We start from the raw sequence: 23,091 nt of genomic DNA, 5'->3' as shown, positions 1-23,091 counted from the left end.
TAATTTTACCTCCTAGTTCATGAAATGGGAGTTTGACCCAACATCCAACAGAATGTACAGGTATTTTTCCACTGACCTATACAGGATCACATCACTTGACAATTACAAGGTTAATACATTTCATAATGTGCTTTTAAAATATTATATATTTATCTCTTTCTGTAGAGTATTTTGGAAACAAAGTAAGAGCTATAAATGGTTGCACTGTAATTGCTGTCACAAATCACCACCTATACATTATATAACAAATAGGAGCCAAACAGCTGACGAGGTTCCAGAGGCATCTGCTGCCAGAGTGGGGCTGAGATTCCTGCCATCCCCATCTTCCTGTCCCCACCTTCCCAGGACAACATCCTGACTCCTCTTTAGACACTTGTAATCACAGCTCTTTGCAGAGCCCCACTGCAAACTGACAGACTAAATAATTTCATGTTTAAAAAATGGCACAGAGAGCTACAAGCAGCCAAACAGAATCAACAGGTCCTGTAAATAATTTCAAACCATCTATACTAAAGACAGTTTCAAAAACCCCATCTTACTTTCATAGATTTTGGCAAATCATATGTGCAATAGCATGATTCTTTCATTAGCACAATGCAACACATATGCTTAATACTTTCTTGATATATTCTTGTCCATCAAAAGTGAACTGGTGCTGTTGGTTTGAAATACTTTAATGCTACAGACAAACAAATTCTGAAACAAACCAACCCAAGGCACGTATTTCAGCTACCCCTGCTCCAAAGCTCAAGTTCCTGTAATTCCTCTGCCTTCTAGGTGGTCTCAGCTCCACCACCATATTATTTCCCTCAAATGCTTCACTGGTAAACTATCTGAGAGACTGTGTAATTTAATTAGTATAAATCATCAAGAAAACAAGAGGATAAAGCAGCCACTGCTGCACATACTTGGAAAGCAAGCCTGCAAAATGCATTCACTTGTCAGGTTTGTTTTTACCTTCTCTAAATCAAGAGAAATAAGTGTTTAACTGCAGCAGCATTAGTAAAGAAACCAGATTTTATATCTTTTACAGGCATGTTCTGTAAGACATAGAGAATCTGGCCTGGACCAGGAAGTTTTCCTGGAACAACTGTGATTGTTAAAAAACGCAACGGAGGGAACATCATAAATACCAGAGCAGGTCTTGAGAACAAGTCTCCAAACAGGGAGTCATCACTGCTGTGAGGCTTTCTCTGCTCAAGGAACAGACATGATGACAGCCCAGTAACACTCATTATTCCATGAAGTCTTTACACAATAGTTGAGCTGCACTTGTGATCATAATTACTATAATCAGATATTTATTGAATTTGCAGCCTGTTCCTAGAAAAGTTACTAATTTTTTTAAAAAAATCTTTTAAGATTGTTTAAGGTCCAATTAAGAAATCAGTGTGCTAAAGGCAGAAATAAAAATTTCTAAGAAGAAACATTAGCAAGTTACAAGCACCACAGTTCTTTTCCTTTCCCTCGGCTATTTAATGTATATTAAATATGACTGAATGCTATGATGGGTATCACAGCCCCATTTATTTCAATTACTATTTACTAAAACTGCCAACAGTCAGATGTTCATTAGCCCATCAGAATGTACACAGATGCTTATTAAACACAAGGATCTTCCTCAGCAAATCTGAGTACAGACGTGGTAATAACCTGTAGCATTACCACACAGACCTCCAGCAGCAAAGTCGTTTTTTTATTCAATCACCAGTATGCTTGCTGTCACTGCAGGGAGCGAGTTCATTCCTCAAACATAAGATACATTTGTGAAATATTTGACACAAAACTAGAAGAAATCTAGGACAAAAGAAATCCAGTTAACACTGGTATAACAAAGATTTAGGGTTTGCATCCAGGCACAGCCACGGATTGGGAAAATGGTGTATGCACTGTGTCTAAAAAACATCTCTCCAAGGCAGATGGAGGTTTTTTGACAGTAACTTTCTGTAAGTCAAGGATGATTTCAATTCACAGAAATTACTTCCACACCTTCTTCTGGGAAAATGAAAGGTGCAATACCAAACAATAAATACTTACTCTGTGACTTGTCACTTCAGAAAGCTGTGTAAATTTATTACCGATGAAAGGAGCCAAGATTCATAGCTCATGATAATTACATTTCCTCATTATCAAAGATGTGAATAAGTGAATAAGCTCACAGCACCAGTGAGCCTACTTACTTCTTAAACATCTCAAGAAGTTCTATCTGGGAGATCTATAGAGTATTTTCCTTTTTTCTCTAGGATGACCAACAATGTATTCGTACATGAACTTCTTTGGTGTTCATAGCATGGGTAAACAGTTACTTTAAGTAGTGTATTAGTCTGAGCAAATACAGTCCTAATCCAGGACTATTCAGGAGGATTCTAAAACTCCCACAGCAATGCTTTCTGTGACACACTTTACCTAAGTGTTTCCAGTTAGGATGTTTCCATCAGCAAGCTGCAGCCTTCAGCATAAGGGGTGCAGCACCATGATTTATTTTTTTACTTCTGCCTAAACCTCGTGGTGCAGTGGAGAACGGCATGGCTGTACTTGCCTCAAACTCAAGGAATGAGACAACAGGGACAAGAGGAGCCAGCCAGGCAGACTTGTTTACTCTCAAGGAGGCTTAGGGCAAACCTCATCATCCTCTACAACTCCTTTACAGGAGGCTGCAGTGAGATAGGGGCTGGTCTCTTCTGCTGTGCCGGCAGCAAGGACCAGAGAAAATGGCCTTAAGCTGGGACAGAGGAAATTCAGATAAAATATTAGAAAGAAAATTTTCAGAATTCAGGAGGTCGGGCCGCTTAGGGAGGTGGCAGAGTCCCTGTACCTGGCCGTGTTTAAGAGGCTGGCACTGGATGATGTGATTTAGTGGTTTAGGAATTACAGTAGCAGAACGGGGTTGATGGCTGGACTTGGTGATCTTAAAGGTGTCTTCCAACCTTGGTGATTCGATGGTTCCACATCCAGCTCACCACAACCCTGCACGGAGTGGCGGCTGCGAGCCCCTTCCACGGAACCGGTGCAGGCTACCGTGCTCAGCAGGATGAACGGGGCGGGAGGAGCGGGGCAGGGGGACACACAACCCCAACACTGAGGCTCCTTCAATCGCAGAGGCGGAAACAGCCGCGGGTGCTGTCCCACACCCACGGCCGCGCCAGGGCCGGGCCTCCGCGCTGCCCCGCGGCCGTGAGGGGTAACTGACCCCGGCCTGCCCGCCGGGCTCGGGCCCGGCCCGCCCCACCCTGCCCGCGTGTCCCGGGGGGCTCGGGGCTGCGCGGAGCCCGAGCGCGGTGATGGCCTCGCCGGAGCCACCGCCCCGCGGGGGGCGGAGCGCGGCCGCCCCTCGTTGCGCCGGGGCGGTGAATCACGGCCCGCCCGTCTCCTCCCCCCCCCTCCTCCATCTCAGCAGCGCCCTCAGCCTCTCTCCTCCATACAAAAGCAAAATGTCCGCCATCTTCACAGGCTGCTGCTGCCGCCGCCGGGCCGGACGGGGCCGCGCCGCGCCAAGGGCGGCCCCGCCGCGAGGCCGAGGCGGCCGGGGGGGTCATTACCTTAATGCAGTAGGGCGGCTCGTCGAATGTAACCAGCATGTACCTGTCGCCGCGGCTGGCGGGGTCCCGGGCCCGCAGCTGCGGAGAGAGCGGAGAGAAGCGGCGTGAGCGGGGCGAAGGGGGCGAGGGGGGCGGCGGCTCCCCCGGCGCCGCGCACTCACCTTCATGAAGATCTCCACGGCGCCCTTGGCGATGTCCAGGTAGCTGGTGCCCAGGTACGCCCGCTGGTTCATGGAGGCGGACGTGTCTATGAGGAAGAGGAGGATCGGCATGGTCCAGGCAGAGCCCCGGCCGGCGGGCTCCCTGCGGAGGAGGCGCGGCGCTCGCCCGCGGCTCGCTCGGCTCTGGCGGCGCTGCCCGAGCTCGCCCGGACTCAACTTCTCTTCCCTGAGCCTCCACCAGCACCATGTGACCAACGCGCACGCCATTGGCTGGCAATTATACCGACATTTGCATATTCATGGCGGCGCGCGCGCGCGCGCGCGGGGCGGGGGAGGGAGGGAAGGGGGGAAGCGGGGTGGCGGCGGGCGCGCGCGCGCCGCACCTGTCACACACACACACACAGCGCCCGCCCCGCCCCTCTGCGGGGTCCCCCGCCCCGCGCTCCAGGGGCCGCCCCGCCCGGCCCCTCGCGGGCTGGCCCCTCACGGTCCGGGTATCGCCGTGTGCCCCCGGTACCTCCCGGTACCCGCGACTGAGTCACCCCGCCGTCGCCTCGCACCTTCCCGCCGTCGCCTCTCCTCGGCCCGCGCAGCCCTCCATGGCTGAGGAGTATGCAGGAGCTGTGTGCTGGTCCCGGGGAGCCGAGCGAAGCCTCTCAGAGCTCACCCGGTGACATAATAGGCCCCGTTTCTGCTCTCCAGAGGTTTCACTTAAGCACTGAATCCCCAGTCCCCACATGCGATCCTTTCCCGGGTCAGGTATCATCTCCCACAGGCAGTGCCTGTTTCTGGCCATCACACGCTGACAGGGCACCTCAGTGTACCTGAATCAATACAGTATGGCAACAAACTAATCGTGGCAAAACTGAAAATACATACACCCTACAATATTTCCTACCACTCAGAAAAATAAAAAAAAGTATTGTCTGAAAGGAGGGATCACAGACTCAATTGGCCTGGAAAGTCTCTCTGAGATCATCGAGTCCAACTGATGGCCCAGCACTTTGTCAGCCAGGCCATGGCACCGAGTGCCCCATTGAGTTTTCCCTTAAACACCTCCAGAGATGGTGACTCTGCCACCTCCCCTGGGCTGCCTGTTCTAATCACCCTTTCTGTGAAGAAATTCCTCCTAATGTCCAACCCAAACCTCCCCATACAGCCCAAGGCCATGTCCCCTTGTCCTGCCGCTGGTTGCCTGGGAGAAGAGCCCAGCTTGCACCTGGCTACAGCCTCCTTTCAGGTAATTTTGGAGAGAAATAAAGTCCTCCCTGAGCCTCCTCTTCAAGGTGTCCTGCTCCAACGGGCCTGGCAGCCACTACCAGCAGCAACCAGATAAGGGGAAGGAGGCTGAGGAAGTATTTAGCACTATGTGCACTCATGAATGCTTGTTTTCTTCTAGGAGCAAATCCAAAACACACAAAAAAGCACTGCCAGCAAGTATCTTACTTTGAAATAATAAAGAAACTGATAATATTTTCCACTGCTTTTAAATTCAAGGGCTTTTTCCATATATTTTTTTGCCATTCATTTCAACAGCAAGCAGAATCAGTTTCAGTTCTCACTCCATTTTTGTGAAGCACTTGGACAATACTGTTGTTGCACAGCATCACAGGTGAATTCTAATGCCCCATTACAAAGCATTACAAAATACACATGTTGGTAAAGATACCATTACCCATTTTGCTCAGAATAATCAAGAGATGTAAGCTAATTTGATTCAGGCATGTACTCATCCCTTTTGTCACCAGAAAAAGCCCAACACCTGCACACAGGACCTGCCACATCTCCATATTGTCTTTAGAAAGACGTTTGTCTTTTAAAAAAACCTCTGCAGGTATTTTTCAAATCACATTATCTCATTAATTAATTCTATTGAACCAAAAGTAGGTAAGTTAAATAGTTGAAAAAGAATCCTGTCAAACGTGGAGACTCCATTCCATTATCCAGGCCCTCCATAAGTTGTGCATGTGTATCTGCAATTAAGGTTTCTGAATTTTAACAATCATAGCAGAAAGGCCAAGAGGGATAAACAGAGAAATATTTTTACGCAAGTCATTAGTGCAGATGAATGGAGCCAGACTGAATCAAATGGGATTTGAATCTCTATAGATAAGATAAAAATGCAGATACTGTATTTTTGTACTGCTGCATGTTAGCCTGGAAAGATAACTCCTGGACAGGAATGGATTTGCAAAGGCCTGAATGGAAACTGAAGGATTGGTAGAAGATGCCACCTAACACCGCCAGGTCCTGGCACGGGGAGTGCGATGAGGCCACCTATGCATTGCTCTCATGTCAGCCAGATGAGATCAGAGACTCCTTCTGCCTCCAGCTGACCTCAGCCAATTCCAGCTGGCAGCCCAATGCCCATGTCCTGCAGCCTCCCTGACTGGCTGTATGAAATGCTAAACAATTACAAGTTCATATCCTCACCATTTTTTTTATAATTCCAGACCACCAGATAGCTAAAAGCTACTTCTTTCCTATCCAAACATAGTATTTAAAGGTCAAGATGAAACTCTTGTTTCCCAATTCACAGGCTGACCTTTCCAAGGGCAGCAGCAGGCAAGGTTCACATACTCTCCCTCTTTCTCTCTTGAGGATCTTGTTTTTGGATCCTGCTCCAGCTGGACACCACAAGAGTTAAAGTCTAGCAATCTTCTAGACACAATGCAAGACATTTATTTAGTTTAATGCGACACTTTTTGTTCCTGAAATTACAGACACCAGGGTTGCTAACATGCATGAATATAGCTAGAGTGGCTTTTACTCCTCCTCCATACAGTTTGTTTTTGCAGTGCTGACTTTCTGGCAGTGGACATTTATCATCTCCATAAAGTTTAAACTTTTCTTGGTTTTTAATTGAAAATACACTCATCTACTACATTTCTTCAGCTGCAATAGTTCAAGAAATTGTCTTTATGGGGAAATTAATCACAACAGGTACAGCAGGTTAAGCTCTCCTATAATTAAATATTTTGAAATAACTTCTGTGTAGATATTCTATCCCATAGTAAAAAGGAACAGGATTCTGGATTGCTAATTCTAGTCAATTTTTGAACCAAACAGATCAGTGGTATTTTTTCCCTGTTGTGCTGATAAAGTATTATTTTTCTGTTTCTTGTTCTAACACAGCTTAACATCTAAGCTGTTGCCTCTAACAGGATTTTAGCACTAACAGTTTGTTTCTTAACACTTTTCTATTGCTTCATCTTACTGTTTTCTCACCTAGCTGCTTTTTGCCCTGAACAAGTAATACACCTGTGAGACAGAAGCCATGCTGCTTTAGATGCTGAAGGTGTTCAGCTTTGGCACTGATTAGCCACCTGAATTTGGGGCACACTGGATACATTAGGAAGAAATTATCTACTTAAAATCTGGATCAACAGCTAAACCCTTCAAAACTCCCTCTGCTGCTGTGGCTCCCTGTCTTGGTCATGTAATACAGCTGTCCTGATGACTTTTTGCTTAATTTAAAACACTTCCAGCCAGAAGAGAAATGGTCACTGCTAAATCACTACAAAAATACAGATTAATCCATGCTGGGAGCTGGGAGGTATGATCCCTATCACACAAAAAAAGAGGCTGTCACCAGATCTAAGGGACTTACTTGGCACCACACAAGGCCCATTTTTCAGTACCACAGTGAGAATTTAGAAGGGTTTAGCTCTTAGGCAACCATAGGTGTGTGCTGTCCCTTTCAGAAAGGTGAAATCCCCTGTTAACTTAAAGAATTTGTGTGCAGCTGGACCCGGGTGTGGAAGGTAAGAAATTGTTCTAAATAACAGCTCCTTCACTGTTATATTCAAGATGGCAGAAGCTGAACAAATTCAAGTCCTGTGATATTGTGTGTGCTGTATCAGGGCAAAATATTCTCCCCTGTCAGCAGTTAGCTGCTCTTAAGCCACACACTAGAAAAGGCCAGGCTGCTTCTGCCAGTGTGTCACACAGCCCCTTCTGGAAAAACAAAACAGAAAAAAAACCCAAACCAACAAACACAAACAAAACCCCCAAACCAGTATTTTCCAGGATATTGCTCAGCAGGACCTTTTTTCTTTTTTCTTTTCTGTAACTACACTGCAAACTTCCACAAAATTGTAACTTAGCCTTAAAGATTTTTGCCCCTTTCACTTGCTCTTTCTCCTTTCTGTAATGATTTCACTCAAAAGTTTGGGAACCTGATTCAAAATTTGCCTTTTCTCTACTTTTAAGGAATGTGGGTTTGCAGATGGGAGGACATTAATGGAAGCTGAGGAGCAAACCCTGGCTACTGTAAGCCATCAGACTTTGTGTAAGTCTCCAGTGGAGATGTGCACCTGAATTTCTTTTCACAGGCTTCAGCAAATTCAGGAATTCCATTTTCAGCTAAAATATAAAGAACAGACTATGGATACATGCCCTGACTGCAGCACGTTTTCTGCTGATTTATTGACTGTGCATAAATACTGCACTATAACTGTCATATTTAACTACAAAAAGAGAGAGCTCTATGCTCAAGAAGATAATTCAGGGCACCTCTGAGGTTTTTCATCTGTCTTCCATGTACTTCAGAAAAAGCAGCCACTTAGCAAAGGGGCAGAGTCCAGCCATCCTGATTTTCTCCCCTTCTCCCTCAGATGTGTTAACCCTTTGCTGTGCACAGTTCAGCAAGGTTTCCTCTTCCTGCAAAGTTTTTATGCAAGCACAGCTAATACTGCCCAGAGTCCAAAGGTGAAAGCCAGATCCACAGCCTGCATAACAGCAGACAGTTTAATTTCCATTTTGCTTAAAAGGCCAATGAGAGGGGGATGAGGAAGTGATTGGTTGCCTAAGATGGGGGATCGTTTTGCAATACTGGTAGATAAGCAAAATTCTGACAAAATGTCTCCGAGGAGACATGAAATGAACCCACGAAGCAGCACTTTGAACAGCAAAGCAAGCCAGAACAGATTTCCAGATAGGCAAGGCTTTCCATATGAGAACAGGTTTCAAAGTCCAAGAGTCTCGCCAAGGAAGAAACAACTCTCGGAATAAAAGTTTGAAAAATATTCTGGCTGCTGAAAAAGAAACTGAAACCTTCTCCTGTTTAGCAAACTGGAGAATTGTGTTACTCTAAACCTCAGGAGATAAGAAAAAAAAATTAAATTTGTGCACATACCTATGCAGGGAGATACAAAACCGAAAGTGTGTGCTTGAGCCTCGTGCATGTTTGTGATCCAACAGCAAATAATATCAGATTAATGGCCCCAGCCCCAAGCCCCCATATGTCCTGCCTAAGTTCTCCCCTAGGAAAGATTTATCATCTCTTGCTGATAAACACTGGGAGACAACAGAGCTTGTTCTGAGGGGGTGAGAGAAAGGGAGAGGGATTTGTGGCTGAGACAGGAGCCTTGCAGCAGGCAGGGGAGCAGAGCCACGGGAAGCAGGGGCTCACGGGCAGGGGATGCTCCCACTGTAGGTGCATTTGAATTGACAGCCAGCCAAGAACGGCGTGAAACTCCCCGTTACTTCCTTTTACTGGTCTTATGCTAAGTGTTGCTAAGCTGTACCTGGGAATCAGGCCAAATCAGCTTGGGATCTTTGGATGAAAGGCATTAAAAAAAAAAAAATAAAATCCAGAGTATTACCAATGTGGAAAGCAACAATATAAATTAAATGAATGCACAAGTGGCAGGATTTGGATTTATTACATTCTACAATGTAAAATATAAAGACAGACTAAAAAATTACCACTTCTGAGGAAAACTACATCCTTCTGCCTGGGTTCCTCTGAGGAAGAGTCATAAAAGCAGCATTTCGTTACCAGAACTGAAACCTGAAAATACATATGTTTAAATAGACTGGAGCCAAGAGGGACTGGTTAGGAGAGTAGTTTTCCCAGGCTATGCTACACAGATTTGTGCCACCAAGTGAGAAATTCACACTGTTTCATCTATTACCTATCAGAATTTATTTTATGGCAAAGAATACTCATGGACTGGGGACCTGACAGGATTTATCATAAAGCAAAAACCACACTTGGCTGTTTCATTTCTGGACACAGTTATGATTTTTTACTATATACATGGCTTGCCTGCAACAGAAATTCTCCCTTGCAGAGTTCAAAGTATCTCCCACAGAGAAAGTTTAGCTAACCTGACTGCACTCCACATGCTGCTTGTGCCTGATCCAAAGCAGATCAGATCCTTCTGGAAGCCTCAGCCCTCTGATTTCAGCTCAGTAAGTCACCTTTCACCCCTCACCATCATTTCACTGCACTGGGAACACCCACTGTCCCTCACTGGCATGGCACCTTGTGTCTTAAAAATAAAACTGGGGGCAGTCTCCAAAATATTGATGGGACACCACTCCATGGGATGTTAACTCTGTGCTCAGGACACCGAAAATAACTTACTGGTCCCAAATAGGAAATATTTTCATTAAGGGATGAATATTAACATTTCCAACATATCCTTAACAGATCATTATCAACTTACTGAAACCAAACACTTCCATGACATGAGTATGTTTATCATTATTTAGTTTAATTATCATTGTATTTTACTATAAGCAATTTTCACAAAATATTTTTCCCCCCAAAGGAATCCCATATTTAATCCTAAAGACTATTTATCATTAAAGAGAGTTACAAAAGCAGACAGAATGATCTACTTGGAACACAAGGTGCCACGTGAGCTCTCACTAGTTCTGTTACAGACGTTCACCAGCACTTTCCATGGTTTCCTACCTTGGTTGCCCCAGCTGCAGAAGTGCTAATTTTGTTGTTTTCACTATTTTAAAAAAGATAACAACTTAAAATTGTATCAGCCCTGCCCTGTAGTTCTCACCAGCTAATTTCAGCCATGATCTAATGAGTGGATGGTAACAAGACAATGAAGCAGGACAGGATGGAAAGGCCCAAGCAGCACTGGGAGCTTACCAGGAAACTCACCAAAAAGCAAGTGCATGGGAAAATGAAACAAAGATATTTTCATTCTTATATATATATATATATATATATATATTTAGATAGACAATGATGAAGAAGAAGAAGTGAAATAAAGCTCCTCTCCTGAGATATCTGGTATCTTGTTTGTAAGAAACAATTTTCCAGGAAGATCTTCAGCAGGGACACAACCTCATCTTTTAAGAGCAGCTCTCTGTGTAGGGACATTGAAAGGGGAGATGGCAGGAGGAGAAAGTGCAGGGCAGCAGCACACAGCAGATGGGAAATCCAAAGAACTGAGACACAGCAGGAAGCAAGAAGTAGGTGTACAGAGTCTTGAAGAGTCAGCTCGAATGCGACAAGGTAAGAAAAAAGGGCACAAGGTGGAAGAGCTTTGTGACTTTGCCAGACTGAAAGGACAGCAAGGTGCTCCCTGCAGATGGCTGTGCTCAGATCTGGAGACATTTGCATTTGTCTCTCTCAGATGGAGTATTTGTGCCAGATAGGAGCACAGAAACTTCAAATAAAAATGTGTTCTCTTTTACTCCTCTGTCCCTTCAGATTTAGACATAATAGAAGACACTGTGCTTATTCTGGACTAAGTAGAATAAAACAGCCCCACTCTCTCTGGAGATGCTGTGTCCTGGTAGTGCTGCCGACCTTGCCCAGTACAGACTGAATTACTGAACTTCCTGAACTCTCAGGTCCCAGTTTTGTCACTTCCTTTCGCTCACTCATTTCTTGTATGTTAAGTTGGAAGGTTTCTTGGCAACAAAGGAGAACTTCAAACCCAGACACTTCTGTTTATTTGCTGCATTCTCTTATCTAGTTTTGTATATGAACACAATCTCAGACTGGAGGGGATTACAAGAACAACATTTTTCTCTTCCTTTCAGAAGGTTTTGGTAATTTCCAGAGCGAAAGCTAATTATTTTGGCACAAAGAAACACCAAAGAAACCTTTAACCATGGCATTCCTGTATAGGGTTTCCTTGACACTTTTGTCCGAATGGAGAAAAAAAGAGAGGAGTAATAAAAAGCTCACATTTATCTTTTTTGAGATACAGAAGTTTCACTGCAAGAAGAAGTGGACAAAGTCTCTTCAGGTTGGGAAAAAAGATGACTGCAGAGGGAAACGATGGCAGTCTGTAAAACGGAATGGAGAAGGTAAATGCAGAGTAATTGTTCACTTTCTCTTGCAGCACAAAAGCTGAGGGGGCATCCAAGAAAGGCATTTAGCAGCAGGTTTAAAACAGACACACCCAAAAGGAAATACTCTTTCCTACCATCCATAATTGCATTGTGGCAGTCAGTGCCTCAGGAGGTTGTGGAGACTGAAAATGGATTTTAAAAGGCATTAAAGAAATTCATATGGGACAGTGTGATCAACAGCAAATAAACACCGTAGCTTTGGTGAAACTTTTGTGCTTTCAAACCCTTTCCCAGAGCTGGGAGGAGGCACCAAGTCCTGATGATTCGGTGTGTGGCCTTTTCCTCCCTCCCTGAGCACTGCCGGCTGTTCCTGGAAACAGCGTGGCAGTTCCTGTGGTGCTGTGAGCCCGGGTGTTGCACATCACTGAGGAGCAGAAACGTTCTCTGCAGTCTCATGCCTGACTCTGACTTCCAGCAGATTCCCTCAGAGATGCTGCTGACAGAGCTTTGCAATCCAACCCTCCCCCCCATTTTCCCTAAAGCAACCACACTTATAATTGTGCAGAGAGAGAATATTGTGTTAGCTCAGGTTAAACCAAGGAAAGTTTAAATCCTATGTTTGGGCATTTAATTGTAGCATTTATCTCATTTAAAGGGTAGAAAATGTAGCTGCCCCCATTATTCATCAAAATGCTTGTCAGTCCCCAATAATAATTCAGTGCTTTCTACAAAAAAAAAAAAAAAAAAAGACAACCAAACAACTGGTCTCCATAGCCAAGTGAAAGTAATGATTTACCTCAGACAGCAAGAAAAATCAACCAACCAAACAGAAAAACCAGAAACTCCACCCTAAAGTCACTCCGTTTAATTTTTAAAAAATAGTATCTGCAATAAAAGATTTTATATTCAACATTCATATAAAGGACAAAATTTTCCAATTATGATTATGCTCACCCTTTTATTAAAAAACCAACTGTAATAATGCCAATTCTCATCCAAACATTTTCAAACTTCAATTATTCCCTATTCAGCTAAACCCACTGTGTTTGCAAGGAAAATCCAAGTGAACAGGGAGTTTGTGCCAGCCCTTTCCCATGTCACAACACACACTCTGCATCACCACTGAGCCAGGGACAGGCAGCTTGTCCCTTATCCCCAGCAGCCCCATCCTCCTGCCACCCCTAGTGCAATCTCCCCTTTCCTCCCAACACACACATCCTGTTCCCTCATTTTACCATCCAGAGGGGTAAAAAGAGCAGAGGAGAGAAGAAAGCAGCAGACAAGAAGGAAGGGAAAAGGACATGGTGGGTAATCAGTGCTGTGCACAGGCCTTGTATATGCATATTTACAAGAAATGAAATTAAAAATTCAAGGGGGAAGCCCACAGAAGCCTAGAGTCAGTCTGGCACAGTGGAAAGCTGTGATGAGCTACTGGTGAATCAAGGTTTCCACAGCACTTGTATTCTCAGCTTAGGAGCAGGTTAAAATGAAAAATAGAGGCAAGTGCTTACACTTGCACTAAGGCAGGGGGACCCTGAGTTGTTCAGCACCCCTGGTGCTGTGGGTTTTCTGGGAAGGGAGTCACTGAGCCTGGACTGTGCCCCTCAGGGGTTTGTATCTCAGCACAATGCCTTGGGGTTTCCAGCTAAGTGCTCACAAATCCTCTTCTCTTCTCCACTTGCTCAGGCCTCCTCAGTGCTCACACATTATGGAACACAGAAAATAAAATGCAGGAAAATGGATGGATGGAGACAAGCTAAAGGAATAAACCTTTGAAAAGGAGTTATGAAAAAACAAGCATAGATCTGAAGGAAAACAAGCAGAGAGAAAAACAGTTCTACAAGGACAAGGTTCCTGCTGTTTTGAGGAGGAATCACTATGATGCAAAATACATAACTTAATGCATTGAAATCATAAATTACCCTTTGATACACATAACAGGAGCTTACCTGAATCATGTCTCAGGAGAACAATCACCTGATAAAACTAAAATCACCATAAAAACGGAAGTTAACTTTTTAAATTCAGAAATTAGCACCAAAGGAAATATTTATCCATCAGACTGCTTAAAAAACAGAACAGTACATTATATCTTAGTGCATCAAGGCAGAACACTTCAGAACGGTGGCAACAAAGGAAAAATTAGCCTCAGCTTTCCAAAGACACCTTCAGTGAAACACAGACGTTTCAGTTAATGGGCTTTGACTGTGGGTATTTTAGCTCTAGGCAGTCTCGCCTGGTGCACTTTGAGCTTAATTCTCTGCGGTATCAATCACTTGAAACTCCAGATGAACTCAGGAAGATCAGCAGCTGATGATAGTCAGAGTCAGGCCCAGCTGTCCCACAATGGTTAATCAAAGAAGCATTAAAAAATGTGAATCCAGCAAGGCTATAGCACCCAGGGGTTCATGTACTAAGAGGGCAGCAAGATCCTAAATCTGATGATACTTCCTGACACCATAGCAGAGCAAAATACAGAAAATAGAAGGACTTGTGTCCTGGTAGTGATATCCAAACATATTCTTTTCCAAATGCAGTACAAGCTGCAACATGCAGCACTCCTGCCTGAGGAAGAGTCCCTGGGCCTGAGGAGCAAGCAGGACAGCACCTGTAGCCATGTGGGTTGTGGCTCCTGCAGGGAATGCAGTTAGGCCCGGTGCATTCCTTGCTAATTAAATACAGTCCTAGGCTGCCAGCCAATTACCCCTGCAACCCTCCCAGGGCCACGTTTGCAAACCTCTGGTCAAATATGGGATATGTGGAACACTTGAAAGGTAAGTAAACTCAAATTTAAAGCCTTACTGTATACCAGCTACAACCATAATATTTTTCTTACTTGTTTACTATTTTCAAGCAAAAGCTGTCTGGACTCTTAACTTCCCATTGCTTGCAGAGACTCAGAACTCTCCCATGAACCCTTTGCTTCCAGGCTCTGGGACTGGCACAGCCACAGCACCCCCAGCTCCCTGGAGCTGGTGATGTGGCAAACAGGGAGGGCAATAAAATGAGGTGGGGCAGTGCTGCAGCAGCACCATGGAAAACTGCAGTACTTGCTGTGAGTGTAACATGGAGACTCCTGCAGTCAGTGCAGCTCTTTGTCAAAGCACAAAATGAGAATCTTATCTTCCCCAAAGCTTTCCTTGAAACACTATACAGAGCTGCCTGTGTGCAAGCTTTATCCTCAGCTGCTCCTTTCCCAGTAGATAGGCAAGAGTGTGATCTGATTTCAGAGGCCAGGGCTACACTCTGCCTTCTGCCTCCAAACAGAGCTTTTCCCTAACACCATTAAAACAAAGCCAGCTCATCTAAGAAACAGGACTCTGTAGACAGTGGACTTTAGGGGTTTGCTGACAGTTCTTTCTCACTGAGGTTTGTTTTCCGGGCAGAGCCAAATCATGAGTTTTCCAGTGGTACAGAATATACACATAACTCAGCGAGGCAGCTGGTAGTGGCCACATCCCTCCAAAATCCAGTGATGAGGATTAAACAAGCTTGGTAAAAAACCTCATTTTGTGATTACTCTGCAACCAAGAAAGCAGCTGGGAATGATTCTGTCACTACCAGGTCTTCCCACACATCCTGCTTTCATCTTAATTTTTATTCATTGGAATATGTAAATTTCCTGTGACATGGGCTGGAAATTGCTTCTACTGCATTTCCAAAAGATATCAGAGGATTTCAGCATCAGTCACTGTGTCACACAGGCCATTTAACAAATTTTAATGGACAATAGTGGAAAAAAATTTTGAACCAAGAACTAGCACAACAAACATACAGAAAAAGTCAGTTCTCCCCCGGAAACACTATTGTTGTTGCTGTCAGGGTCAATGAAACTACAAGCAAACTGTTTCAGCAAGCCCAGCAGGTTTATGTGTGCTAATATTCCTCATTGTTAGTGCAGAAATATTTTAAGAACAGTTAAAATCAGAAGTAGGCAGGCCTCAAATACAGCAGCTGAACAAAAATTCTGTTGGCTTGAGTGGCAAAGAGACCAATCTGCTGCCTCTCCAAAAGTGTCCCTTCCCTTCCGAATCTTGGAAGAGAAGGACAAACAGGTCAATTTTTGCCAACTCAGTGAAGAAAGTATGAATTTCTGCCCTCAAAGGCTAGGGAGTCTTTGCTGCTTCCCCAAGGGGACCCAAACTTTATCCAGTTCCCTAAGCCATCCCAGATGTCTGCCCCAGAATCCTGCAGAGAAAGGAAAGAAAGTCCCATAAAACCCAAGTATCACCATGCTGGAAGAAGATCTCCAGATGAGCCCAGATCTGGTCTAGGATCACAACAAATGGAAACACTTCTACCAGCCATGGCTATGGGCATGTCATACATCTCTTGTCATAATTAAATGATTCATTGGCTTGGAAAGGGAGCCTTTTGTATCCTAGCAAAAAACTAAAGCAGGGAGCATAACCAACCAGCAAGACTGAGCAACAGAGACACTCCTGTTACTGGTGTAGTTGCCAATATTTTAGTTTAGTGACAGATATTAGTCCCAACTGTTAACAGTTGCATAAACCAATTCACATCCAACATGTTTCACGTGGTGTCAGTGTTTTATTCTCATTCACTGAGGAAGAAATCAGTGTCTAATTTGTAGGAGCCAAAGGCACTTTTGTCATTGAAAATCACTTTGCTGCATGCCCCCTTTTCTTTGACTATTGGTAACAGGTTTGGTTTGGGTATTTGTTCTTTTTAATAGTACACTTTCTGCCTTTTAATCTAAATCAGGTAACATTTGCAGTCTGGTCTTAAATGACTCAGGGCAATACAAGGAATAAAAGGCAAAAATTAAAGCAGAACTTCCATTTCCTTACCTAAAGTTATGAGCTTTACCACTCTCCAGTGCTGCCTCCCTCACTGAAGTAGTAAAGTAGAAGTGCAGGCAGTTCTGGCGTTCAGATTACACGATCTTCCTGTTTTGTTGTTGCTCGTTCATCCTTTTTATGTAACTGTTGCCTTAGCTGTGAAACCCATAAAGGTCAACTTGACTCTAAACTGTATCTCTGGGAAGAGTTATCAAAATTGCAGACAAAGCATACAAGGTCGCCACACATTTTCTTGAATTTTGGGAGAAAGTTTGTTGGTAACTTTATTCTAAATGCAACTGCTTCAGCGAAAATACTCTGCAATTGAATTTACTGCCTAAGATTGGGCCTGCAACAGGAGGATGCTGTAAATAAATGGCACAGTCTTGCTAATGACTGTGTAGAGGGCAGAAATAAGGTCAGACAGCAGTGCTGTTGTTTTCACTGAATTCAGTGGATCTAATTTTTATCTCCTATTGCTATAACTTCAGCGGTATTACTTTATTGACTTTTATCCTAATATAATCCAAAGTATCCCAACTGTTCATTCTTTCTCTCAGTAAATATTTCTTGTGAGTGTAGTAAGACTTTGGTGAATTTATCAGTATTACTACAAAAATACAAAGAAACTAAGATACCAAGTGCAATATGTATGTGCTCTATACTGAACTGTGCTATTAGTTTAGATTGGGGAAAGACTGCACTAGGCCAGGACTTTTATGAGGATCTGTGTCTCATTTATGCTGGGAACACCTTTCCCAGCTATAGCCCACTTTGACTGGAATTAACTGCTTCAAGCAATCAATAATTTTCTCAAAATTTCATTTTAGAGGAAAACTTCTGAGATCATCTGGTGTCTTGTTTCTATATTTTCTCTCCCAAATAATTTTCCTGTGACAAGTAGCACAGTGCCTATAAACAGGGGGTACACCATGCTGCAGTGCAGGGGATTCTAAATTAAAGCCCACGTTTCAGTCTAACCATCACACCTTCATCTTCTGAGCACTGCAGTTTTACCCAAATAACAAATTCAACTTCACAAAACAGGGGCAAGAGATCTCTCTCTCTCCGGCATCGCTGATGCTGTCTCTGTTTCTCCCAGCTGCCCCTGGGGTGAGGTGGGTGCAGGCCAGCAGGGAGAACGTGGCAGGGAGGCAGTTTTGGGGCAGGTTTGCAGCTCCGGCTGGCGTCACTCGCTGTCCCCACGCTCCTTCCCGAGCTGCTGCTGCGTCTGGCTGGGCTGCTCGGGCACAGCTGAGGGGGAGGTGGGAAGCAGCACGTGGAACTGCAGTGGGAAGGCGAGGGGGGCCATGTGGAAGGCAGCAGGAGAGCTGCTGCTGGTGGTGGCACAGCAGGCAAAGCCCACAGGAACCTCCTTGAGCCTCCCAGCACCCGCCGAGCAGAGCCCGGTGCTGAGCATGGCAGAGCATTCTGAAAGGAAGGTTACACACCTCAAACAGACAAAGATTAGGTTGCCACTAGGTGTAGTTTAGACCCCTTACAAGAAGCCATCACCCCTGAGCTGAGCCATCCCGTGTAGGCACTGCAGGTCTGCCGTGAAAACCCAGGTTATGCAGCAATTCTTCTACCAGTGCCGAAGGAAATCTGAGAACTTCATTGCTACCCTTGTCCCCACTGCCACTTTCATGACTTTCAAGAAGGAGGAGATTATATCTGAGAGCTGGTTATTACATGGGGGGGAAAAAAAGCAAAGTCATTTAAAATAAATTTTGTTATGTTTGCATTTCAGAATAAATGTAAATTTGCACCAGAATTGATGTGGAATGAGACTTACAAATGTGTTGGTACAAGGCTGCACATAAGGTAGTCACAGATGATTGATACAATGACTGATACTATAATTTAGCTTTTTATGCAGTTTAAATGAGCACTCAATTCTGTACCCTTTAATCACAAAGTGGCATTTCATCTCAGGAGTAGCCAGCTGTAGTTCAATAAAAGAAAGGCTGCCCAACAGGAATAGGCAAAGTAGGCTGAGGCCTCCAAAAGAACCAAGATCAAAAACATTATTTGAAAAATGAAATATTAATATGGGCAAGATTTCCAACTAAATGTTTCCTTTGGTATTTGTTCAAGTGAATGTTATACCTCTAGTGGCAGCAGAAGTGAATTATTTAGCATAATGACGATGGAAAATTTCAGACTACAGTTAAGGAGTTTCTACATCTTGGCTATAGGTGTGTACATACAAAAATGTGCGTCAGTTTTGAAAAATGAAACCTTAAATCCCCCTGTCAATAATTCACATTGCTCAGAGCCTGAAAGTGGAGCAAGAGAGGATGAGCAAGCCTTTCCAAGTTAAATATGGTGATTTGCCCAAGTAAAATGACAGAACTGAGGCTTCCACACAGCACTGGGATGCACCCGTGGCTGGGCTGAAGTGACGGGGTCTGGCCATCACCTCCCCTCAAAGGAGAGCTTGTTATAAAAATGCAAATGTGCAGCCTGTCCCTGCAGGCAGGAGGGAAGGCAGAGTGCACACTCCAGCTGTTCTGAGAGGGAGGCACACACAGCAGGCCTGGGTGAGGCTCTGACAGTGCTGAGAGTCAGGCTGTGGACACGTGTCTCCTCCCAAATGCAGCTCTGTTGACAGCACAGTCCTCCCCCAGTCTGCCCAGAGGCTGGTGAGCATTGCCCAGCAATGGGTTACCACCTCTCTGATCTGGATATACTTGTTTGAACACTCCTTAACCTATTTCAGAAAAAAATCAGCTGGGCCAGCAAACCATTAGTGCTTAAAATGTTAGGCCATGGTTGCACAGACATTTTTTCTTCCCTGCAAAGCAATCTCCATCCATTTCTACTCCCTTTCTTTGGGTCTGCTTTGGCTTTGAATTCCCCACAGGTCTATGCACTATTTTGTCTATTTCTATAAACCTAAGTTGTTGTTCTTTTTTTTAAGTTTGATTCCCCCAACGCTCCTCATTCACTTAAACAAATGTTACAGTCTGTGCCAACACATCAGAGGGGTTGGAAAAAATCACCAAAAGGTTCCCTACATCATCTTTGTCTTCAGAATAAATGTCTTGAGGAAATCATGGTCTAACACACCCTAATCCTCTTTTGGGTTTGGCCCTTGGTAAACTACATGACTCTGGTTATTTTATAATCACAGAAACAATGATCTTAACCTCTTCTTAGTGTCACCTCCTCCAGATCCACCAAACTTGGCAGATTCTCCACAAAGGGGGTTTTGGCCTGGGCTTTCGTGTAAGCAGCTCAGGCTGTTCATAAGTGAAACCCTCCCATGCACAGTTTGGAATATGCCCAAGGCAGGTTGCTTCTAATGCCTGGAGGCAAAGGGGTCACTGTAATACCAGATGGAGAAATAAACCCTAACCAGTGTGTGTGCAAATCAGGCACAGGTAGGATCTGCATGTCCTCTTTGAGCCAGAGCAGGTAGATTATCTGCACTCTAAGCTTCTCAGTCGTTGGTGGCAGCAAAGCCCAAATCCAGAAGCATTTTGAATTCCAGGTCAGAGATCAACTCCAGCCCAGTTGCCTCCTGGTCTCTCTTTTCTGCAGCGTGTTTGGAACGTGTCAAAAGCTGCACAAGCTAAACACAAGACCATCTGCTTAGCAGCAACAGCAGCTCCTTGTCCTCATCTTCTAGCCTTAGAAAATCCCTTGTCTTGGTCCTGCTGACCACACTAAAGAACGAGTTCAGCAGGAAGGACAAGTGCTCTCCAGAGTAATTCCCAGCAGAACTCCACAAGGAAGCCTGGAGCCTGCCTTGGCGCCATGCTCCAGAAACAGAGCGTGCAGTGTGGAGAGCCCTTCAGAGAGCAGCCAGGAGCACGGGGGGAAGGACAAACGGTACCTGCAGCAGCTTTTAGCAGCAAATCCAAATATCAGGGCAGGCGTTTGCTGAGGCGATAGCAAAGCTGTTGTGAGGCTGCCCTGCCTCCCCTCCCTACAGCTGCACAAAGACTCAGTAAGTCACACACAGAGAATGCTTGAGCAGTGGAGGTGCAAAATGGAGCGTATTAACTGAAGCTTTTAATAAGATTTTGATAACAATGATTTTTATGTTAATCTCTAAAGAGTTTGCTTTTGTAACATATAACTGATAAGCATATAATCTAGTTTTAATTTAATCTCTGCAGGTGTTTCCCGATGGTAAATGTTAAATTTTTATTGCTTCCTTAGGCAGTAATAATAGGAGAAATGTCTGTAGGGCTCCCACCATCCATTTGTATGCAGATAGCATCATATTTTATAATAGCTGTAAATCTGACAGGATAGACTCTTACTGTTGAGATGATATTATAAATATGTGTCAACACTGAATAAACATCTTTGAAAGGAAAATAAAATAGAGATGTTATTAGAGGTCTAATGAAACAACCATAACTGCTTATTTATAAGAGATGTATGCGCACATCCTTGGAAAAAAGTAGAGCCCATGCTGGGTGTGCAGCTTTTTGATGAGCAGGACATGGAGATTCTCAGCAGGGTCCTGCAGACAATGCAGAAATAGATCCTACACTTCATAAAGATGATGACTGTCTATAAACCTCTAAATGTTTGTTCTCTCTGAGGTTTCAAAATGATTATAAATACCACAGTGTCTAAGACTCAATTATGGCTTCTTTCATACAGCTTAGGAGCACAGCACGTCAGGAGCTCCCACATGAAGAACCATAAGACACCAAGTAAAAGGAAGTGAGCCCTGATGCCTGCCTGAGGTGTAATGCAAACACATTTTGGGCAAAATTCACTCAGTATGAGATCTGAAAGGGACTTGATCCCTTAGATCTTAACTTAGCCTTATTCACCTGAGCATACATGAAACCTGCCCTTGTTTACATTGACTGTTTTAAAGACAGCAACAATTTAGGATGCATTTTCCTCAAATAATTTTATCTGTTCAGCAGCAAATGTGGCTCTCTGGCATGCTGTGCTCACTGTGTCCATAGGCACACCTCAGGGACCCAGCAGCACAGGCAGAGAGCTGAGCTAAAAGATTCCTAAGATGGAACTGGCTTGGCTCCAGCCAGTGGAGAGCATGGCAGAGAGAGCTTCAAGCTGTCTTTAACTCTCCTGTAGAGGCATGCCCTGGAAAGGATTACACTTTAACAGAAGTCTAGATATTTCCTCAACAGTGCTGTGATATGCAGCTCCCAAGGTCCACATCATTAGTCATAAGAACAAACAGTCTGAAACAAAAAATACACACGAGTTCGTCTAAGTCCCCACTGACAGGGAATGGGAATACAGCTCGCTGCCACTGGAGGGGGGAAATTTAAAAACCTGCCACATGAGCTAGTCAAAAAAAAAAAAAAAAAAAAAAAAAAAAAAAAAAAAACAAAAAAAAAAAAAAAACCACTTTTGCTGGTGAATTAAAGTTACAAGAACAGCTTGGACAATTTAGGTTAAACAATTCTTTCTTCTATTGTAAGTCAGAACATGTCTGCTGCTTTAAGGTAGTTTAAATGCAATATTGTTTCTTCTGCTAGTCTCTAAAAGTGAAAAAAATATTTGTTATCGAGACTTTCTAATAAATTGGTAGTAATTAGAAAGAAAACTCCAGTAATTTTCTACAGAAAGACAACATGAGGCCAAATGGAAAGTCAGACATGCCACTCCCTTTCCTGAGTTAATTCAAAGCCAAAGAGGATCTGCCACATTGTGCTATGGAGAAGGGAACTGTCAAAAAACCCCAAAACATCACATTAACAATATTGATTGGTAAGAATTAAATACATTATGAGCTCTAGGTAAGGTTCAGATATATAAAGTGTTTAGCTCTTTATCTGCTCATTGTTTTCACATCAGATTTTGTAAACATACAATTTAATCCGTGTGACTTCTTCAGACTGAAGATTCATTAAAGGAGGCCCCTCATGAAGTGTTTGCAGTCAGGCTCTGCAACTGCACAGTGCCCATGTCCCAGGCCCACCAGGTTAGTGCTGAATAGAGAACCCAAGCATGGTACCCTCTGTTATAAATGCTACACTATGTCCTTGTATCATGACAGATAAAGTGGAATATTTTGCTAATCAAGTGTGCAAAATGACAGGAATCAGGCATAATGCTGTGTTTCTGACAACTTAGGTAAATCTTTTCCATGATAAATGAGTTGTGAATCTCCCATATGAAGTATTTAAACAGATGGATGATCACCACAGCAACCAAAACCACCACAGAGTCATTCAGGAGCATTTCATCTCTGCACACTCCACTGTCAGGTTTCATGCTATAAGGAGGCAATATTTTATGTAACAGAAGTCTAGCCAATGCTTTTAGGTAACTCACAGCATGGGCGAGAGAGGAAGGAGACCAGCTCAGTTTTCAACAGGTGGATGCAAACCTTATCAAATGTGACAGAAAAAAGTTGGATCCTGGGAAGCTTACAGGGGCAGACATAATATCTGCTTTTAGAGAGTCTGAACTTTGTGAATGAACTGGATGAACTGGAAAATACCAATTTGTCTAATTAATGTGCTTTTAAGTCTAGCCATTTGAGATTATGTTTTTATTTGATCATTCTGTTTGTTATTAATTTGA

The 23,091-nt window shown here is 43.9% G+C and overlaps 1 protein-coding gene across 6 annotated transcripts in view; it reads right to left on the bottom strand.

The window, feature by feature from the left end:
* The window catches only part of LOC129125760 (integrator complex subunit 6-like), a 40,011-nt gene extending 36,057 nt beyond the window's left edge, over nucleotides 1-3,954 (bottom strand). For 3 of the 6 annotated variants that reach the window (XR_008534992.2, XR_008534993.2, XM_054641370.2), the window contains exons 1-2: nucleotides 3,701-3,954; nucleotides 3,540-3,617 (exon numbers count right to left, since the gene is read on the bottom strand). Coding sequence is in view for 4 of the 6 variants with exons in the window: in XM_054641370.2 (XP_054497345.2) it covers nucleotides 3,540-3,617; nucleotides 3,701-3,811 (189 nt within the window). In the remaining 2 variants the exon portion in view is untranslated. The remainder of the gene's footprint in view (nucleotides 1-3,539; nucleotides 3,618-3,700) is intronic. The other 3 variants (XM_054641371.2, XM_077185911.1, XM_077185913.1) reach the window with 1 other exon arrangement.
* Between the last annotated feature and the right edge of the window lie 19,137 nt (nucleotides 3,955-23,091).

Source organism: Agelaius phoeniceus, chromosome 14 (assembly GCF_051311805.1).
Source record: "Agelaius phoeniceus isolate bAgePho1 chromosome 14, bAgePho1.hap1, whole genome shotgun sequence".
Classification (NCBI taxonomy): domain Eukaryota; kingdom Metazoa; phylum Chordata; class Aves; order Passeriformes; family Icteridae; genus Agelaius; species Agelaius phoeniceus.
Note: the sequence above shows the minus strand (reverse complement) of the source record. Positions and strands in the feature narration are given on the sequence as shown.